Genomic DNA, 6732 nt, shown 5'->3' with positions numbered 1-6732 from the left:
TTACCGAACGTGTCGTTCAGGTAATCCCGAACCAGCAGACTGTAATGGGTCTTGCTGAAAGTTCCCTCGCTGGAGAATAGCAAGTGGTACGTTCTCCTCCATGAACGTGCTGAGCAGGCCAAGGTAATTCTCTCCCCTGACGGTCTGTTCTTCAAGAAAGAACGGTCCAATCACTCCAAATTTGCTCACGGCACACCAAACGTTCACCTTAGGGGAATCCCGCATGTGCTCTCGAACTTCCTTCGGGTGCTCAGTCGCCCATATAATACAGTTGTGCTTGTTCACACGACCGCTGATGTGGAATGTTGCTTCGTCAGAAAACATGAACACAATGTCAGGCTCAATGTTCACCATTTCGAAGAGAATTTCTGCAACCTTCACACGTGCTTGCTTGTCCGCGTTTGTAAGCTGCTGCACAATCTGCAAGTGGTATGGCTTCATTCCTAAGTCACGATGCAAAATTCTAATCAGTGACCTTTGCAAAAAGTTAGTTTCTAGAGAAAGTCTGCGCGTGGACTTGGTTGGACTGGCTAACATCGCTTCCTGGACGCAGATGATATTCTCTTCCGTTCGGACAGATCTCTTTCTACCGCTGTTCCCCTTGCAATCGTCTTGAACGGACCCCGTCCGGACAAACTTCTCGTAGATCCTACCAATTGTCAGGCGCGATGGTGCATCCCGTCCGGTCCAGGCCTTGAATTTTTCTTGTACGATGCTTGGGGACTGGAAGACCTCCATCCAGGCAGCTATCTTCCTTCGTTCCTCAATGGAATATCGGGCCGCCATGGTTTAATCTGCAAAAAACAAAAAAAAATATTTAGTCTCCCATACAGTGTTAACATCTTTTTGCCTCACCCTGTATAGATATTCATATTCTGAAGAAACTAATGAAATTAGGGTGCTTCTTAAGGGTATATTTTGGCATATTTAGCCATTTCTGCGTGATAGAGCATATTTTGATGAATTTTCGGTCATATTCAGCATATTTTCGCTTTTTCAAGAAATATAAAGTCATTTACGAAGTGGATTCATTCTTACTCCCAGGTTCACTCGAGGTTTTTTTCTTTTTTTTACTGCAGCAAAATCATTTTCATTTGAAAATTTACAGAAAGTATTCATTGTCGATTGCAACTCAAGGCCCATAAAGTGAACTAAATATAGTACGATTGTGAAAATATCTCAGCATTTAGATATTGATGTTTGAAACAGTCAGTTATAAGGGCATATTTTTTCAATTATAGTGCATATTTTGTACAATTTTAGGTCATAAGAGCATATTTTATTTTGCATATGTTGGTGATTTTTAGGTCATAAAAATCCTAGCTCTAGTCATCACATATTTCAATTTTACCAATCACTAGGAGTAAGCTATGCTGTAGCTATCTCGAAATTTTGGTACTTGCATCGAAAGGTCCGTGAAATCGTCGTCTTCTCTGGGGAAGAACCTACTACCAACTTCCCTCACTAATTATAAAATTGTCTGCTCCTATTAACGCTTCCCTGCTGCAACTAAACTGGATTCTTCGAGCAAGCTTCCTTTCGCAGCAATATCAGTGTTCAAAGGCGCAGCATTGGAACTGCAACGTTCTCTCTTCTGGCCATTTTCAATTTCGCAGTTACCCCACAACCCGCAGATAAGTTGATTTTTCATCTCTTTGCGGAGTAATTACTCAAAAGCTGTGTTTAATGAGGTACACCGAAGCAGAGACTGCTTTTTGAAGAGTCTATATTTTAGGTCCGACGTGTTCCGAGTAACACATGAAGGCTATAACATCGATATCAATGGCTTGTTACGCCTTGTACAAAGTCTGAAAATTGTTCTTTACCAGATGGGTAGGCTTCCACCTCACGTTCGTTTCTCACCCTCCACCCTGCCCCCGTCTGCCCTTGTGGCCGTCTTGATTGCAGGCATCTGGGGCTAAAATGGCACGCACGTACACTCTGTGTTGTGGTGGCATTGTACTGGGATATGCGAGAGACGAAACCAAAACAACAGCTTGGAATCTCGCAAGAGTTATTATTCCTGATGAACAGAAACAGGTTTTCGCATGGAAGGGGGGGAAAGAAACACCCAGAATCATTCTAAAGTGGGAAACAACGGTGTATGAAAAAAGTATTCATCACACAGATGGCTAAAATAGGCATAACATTTTGTTCGAATATTGAATAATTCATATCATAGTAAAAGAAAGCAGGCTGATATTTTATCATCACTTATTTGACTTATCCTGATACAGTACGTAACATTCTTATTCGTACACACGGATTTTCAAAGAAAATGCTTTAATATCTAAAGAAAATACACTCCTTTGAAATTGTTTCTTTGCAATTCAATAACTAATATCATTAGGAACATAAAATCTTACCCAAATTCTGTATAACCAATGACAATAATAAATTAAATGAACTGAAAGAGAAACATACCATTTTTTGTACAACTTTTCTATTCGTACACTTAATAATATAGAAGAAAAAAGTATATTCAGAGCAAATTGACTGACAGTTCTAATACTTTGATGCGTATCCTTTGGCTTTAATTACTGCTTGACACCTGTTCTTCATAGAATTAACCAGTTTCCGACATGTTTCAGAGCTTATTTTATTCCACTCGGCTTGCACAACAGTTTTCAACTCCTGTTTGGACTTGACGTCTGCTTTATGGACTCGCCTCTTCAAAATTGCCCATAAATGCTCAATGGGATTTAAGTCTGGGCTTTGAGCTGGTGTTTGCAGTAGTTTGGGCACATTCCATATTAGCCAATTCATGTTAACTCGCGCCTTATGCTTACTGTCATTGTCTTGTTGGAATCTGTAGATAGGTGGCATGTCTATTTTAGGGCACTCTGCTTTACATTGTTCTTCAATATGTCCAAATAGACATATGCATCCATGATACCATCAATTAACTGGATGGTACCAACACCTTTGGACGACATACAGCCCCAAATCATTAATGACCCACCACCGTGTTAACTGTTGGAACTGTGTTAATGTGATCATTGTCTTTATTTGATTTTCTCCAGACCCTATTTATCCCATCTGACCCCTATATATAAATCTTGGACTCGTCTGACCATATGACACTATCCCAAAATTCCTGGTCCTTGTGGATGTGCTCATTCGCGAATGAAAGTCTATTCTTGCGATTCACCTTATTTACATACGCCTCTTTCGTGGTATTCTGCCATGATATCCATGCTTCCACAAGGCACGTCGGACAGTTTGATCGGAAATCATCTTGCCAGCAACATTTTCTACTAACGGTCGTAACTGAGGAACACTTAGTCGGGGGATTTCTGGCACTCTTTTTAAAATAAAACGTTCATCACGTTTATCCAACCGTCTCACTTTTGGTTTTCTCGCACATTCTGTGTTGAACCATCCTCTCTAAATTTATTTACTATGTATTGACTGTTTGTCCAATTTTTCTTAACGAATAACCAACCTCTAAGGGCCAAATGTATAATAACATCCTTGAGATCGGAACTAAGTTCCTTCACCTTGCCCATTTCGAACACTGATAGATATACGATAGGCCTACAACAATACCTACGCCAGCATTCCGCTTGACGGGGAGCGCGCCTGCATGTTCAAACTTGTTACGAAGTTGCAAACTGCACGAAATCGCCAGAATAGCGGTGGCTCTGTATGCGAGGAAATTGAAACTCTTATCTGTACGAATAACAATGTTGCATGAAACAGCGTGTTTTTATCTTTTCACACAAATTATATGCTCTGTTTATACACTTTGAACATACATTTTTATTGACATTTGTTGGTGAAACCTTGCGATTTAAAGGGTGTGAGGGAGATTCTCCCCCTCTATCTTGAGCCATCCCAACCAGGAACAATCATCTCCCACCTATTGGATATAGAAACCATATTATTGAATATATCATACTTATAGAGTTCCACTTCAGTTCAGATCATTTTAATGTCCCATGTCTACATATAAAAATACCTTTAAAAAATTCATGGCAAAGCATTTATTTGCAATATAATTAGCTACACCTAGTGACGCTGTTCAAACACTGAAAGTACTATTATTACACATAAAAAACCAAAATCCTTCAGATCTCAGAGCAAGCAAGGAAAACCATACGCTCGAAAGTTTCTTTCATTTCAATCTTTGGTGGACAATATGAAGAGCCAGCCAAGGTTTATTTTCATATGCAGTGGTATTAAATGTAGAATGTAGATACATGAGTGTGTTTTAGGGTGGCATGCCAATTCATAGTTCTCCTTAGCGGAGCGGTTAGCATAGTGTGCTCTACGATGACATGGTTGTTATTTGTGAGTGTCCCTTTATCAATTTCATCATAATCATCACTCGTCCTCATCTTCGTAATTAGCCAAAAGTGGCAGAAATGCGAAGTAAAATAAACCAAATCAATCAATCAAACATTCCCATCTCACTCAAAGACCTTGTGAATCCAATCCAAAATCAACTGAATGTGAAAGCGGGTTCAATTAATAAACCTAATTTAACTGATTAGAGAAATCATTTATAAGTTTTAAACCAACTTTTCCTTTCAGTAAATAGACCCCCAGTGCATTGTTTTCATGCAGAAAAATTTGCAAGAAGTTGGATCAAGTCTAATCATCACAGTGCCCTTGACAAGCCAACTGGCAAACCATAGAACCTGCATGATTCTCATTTCTCTCGTACATTCATCTGATTTTCTTACAGTTTGACTTTAGGATTTAACTTAAAATGGCGTTGTGTTTGTGTTTTGTGTTTCATTGGATATCAAATTAGATTTTAAGCAATTAGTGTCTAATTCTAAGTATACCTAATACATACGTAAAAATAAGTCCTCCTCCCTCTGATAAAATCACAAATCGCACTGTTTTAATAAAAGGAAGCATTTCATTTCACATAGGGATGATATCGCGATGAGACGAGTCGAATTGTCACAGCCTCTCGTCTCCTGTGTGGTGAGGTCTTTCTCGTTCTTGTTTGTGCTTATTCTTGTGTCGGTTTTAGATCAGAAGTTATTAAACCTTTTTCTAGATCCACTTCATGCTCAGACAGACTAATCGGGACTGAATCTAGAGTTTAAAGTAGAATCCAAAGCACTGTGCATGTGGGACCCCTTAATTACAAGGCAAGATATCTCCTCCTGACCCACGAAATGTTTAGTATAAGCAACATGTACATTGTGTCACCACTCTCACATTGTACAATATCTCCTTAAAGCAAGAACTTTAGTTAATAACGTTTTCTGCTTTACATCTTGTTTCCACACTGCGAACCATCGAAATACGGAATTTTATCCGTAATAGATTAAAACGGGCAGCACAGACTTGCAATTGTCACTACTGGATTTACTTTCCAATTACAATACACGGCTAATTTGAAAAATAAATTAGATATACACTTGGTATGTCTGAAAAATACATAGCATTTTAAGTTTATTTTAATCAATTTCTTCAAACATGATAAACAGAGTTTCCAACGAGATCGTCTCTTACATCAAGTATCGTCTCGCTTTGATTTTGCAGAGATTTATTTCATTCTCGTCTTGAAATTTGAGAGAAAACAGATTTTTCTTGTCTTAGTAACATCTGTATTTTCAACAAATCTCTTAATACGAGGTATATAGGTTTAAGTATAGTTTTCCGAATACCCTTTTACAAAGTTATGAAAATTATGGGTGAGGTACAGAAGTAGATTGTACCCACCAAGTTGGTCAGTCGTGTCTAGTTTTACCTGATTCCACTGTTCCACACACATTTTAAACAATTTTCATCTCCTTAAAGAAATATCCAAGAACACAGCTCAATGAACTAAATCATAGCAAGCACAATGTAGTAGAATAAGTTTACAATGGTTTGAATTTCTGTGATAAGGAATATAATGCTTATAAGTTATAAACAATTTAAACTTTTTTTATTGAGCTAATTGAAAAAAAAAGAAGTCATTTTAACAGTAGCACCTTGCGTCTGTCAAATTATCTAAGGGGGGTACAGGGGGTACAATTAGATTTTCGGAATTAGGGGGTACAGTACCCCCTTCAAAAATTTAGCCCTGTACCCCCCCCCCCCGTTCCTGCGCCACTGGTTATAGTGCAGCTGCACTGCGAGGTTATCGTGAGGACTTCGAAAGGGGCCCATGACGGGGCATGGGTTAAGAAAGATGATGAAGAAATTTGAAGAGACTGGAGACCTGGGTCTTGCAGCAGGAAGGGGTCGCCGGCCGATTGCAGAAGTTGTCACCGAAGTGGCTGTTGCAGTGACGGATAGAGCCTCTTGTTCCCGATATTGGAGCAGTTTACGTCATTATTACAACCCATAATGGAAGTACAGCGCCACATTTCAACCTGGTGGCGGAAAATTGAACTAATTTATTTTATCACCATCCTTTTCCCCATGGTCTGCATAGTGGATTCACCAAATTTCTGAGTTCTACGATGCCTCAAACAGGCTACAGAGGGCTCTGAGTTGGGTAACTTTAATTTTGGCCACCCGGTATTATATATGCTTATAATTGGATGTTAACGGCTTAAAATCAAATTTTTATATGAAATGGAATACAAATCAACAGCATTCTAAGTTAATTTTATGTTATCGTTATTCAGATGACGTCAGCTGTTCGCTGGTTGAAGCCAATAAAGGAACTTTCATGACAGATATGCATTTCACAAATGATATTTAGTATTAAGCCAGTAATAAAGACGATTTTACTAATTAAAGGGTTTTTACTTCATGAAATATATTTCATTGTAGGCT

The 6732-nt window shown here is 38.7% G+C and overlaps 1 protein-coding gene across 1 annotated transcript; it reads right to left on the bottom strand.

The window, feature by feature from the left end:
* Positions 1 to 786, bottom strand: LOC146001381 (uncharacterized). Its single transcript, XM_083138696.1, has one exon. It carries the CDS (start codon positions 784 to 786, stop codon positions 1 to 3), a length of 786 nt encoding a protein of 261 aa, XP_082994822.1.
* Positions 787 to 6732: the final 5946 nt, after the last annotated feature.

Source organism: Lepisma saccharinum, chromosome 17, assembly GCF_977018435.1.
Source record: "Lepisma saccharinum chromosome 17, izLepSacc3.1, whole genome shotgun sequence".
Lineage (NCBI taxonomy): Eukaryota > Metazoa > Arthropoda > Insecta > Zygentoma > Lepismatidae > Lepisma > Lepisma saccharinum.
Note: the sequence above shows the minus strand (reverse complement) of the source record. Positions and strands in the feature narration are given on the sequence as shown.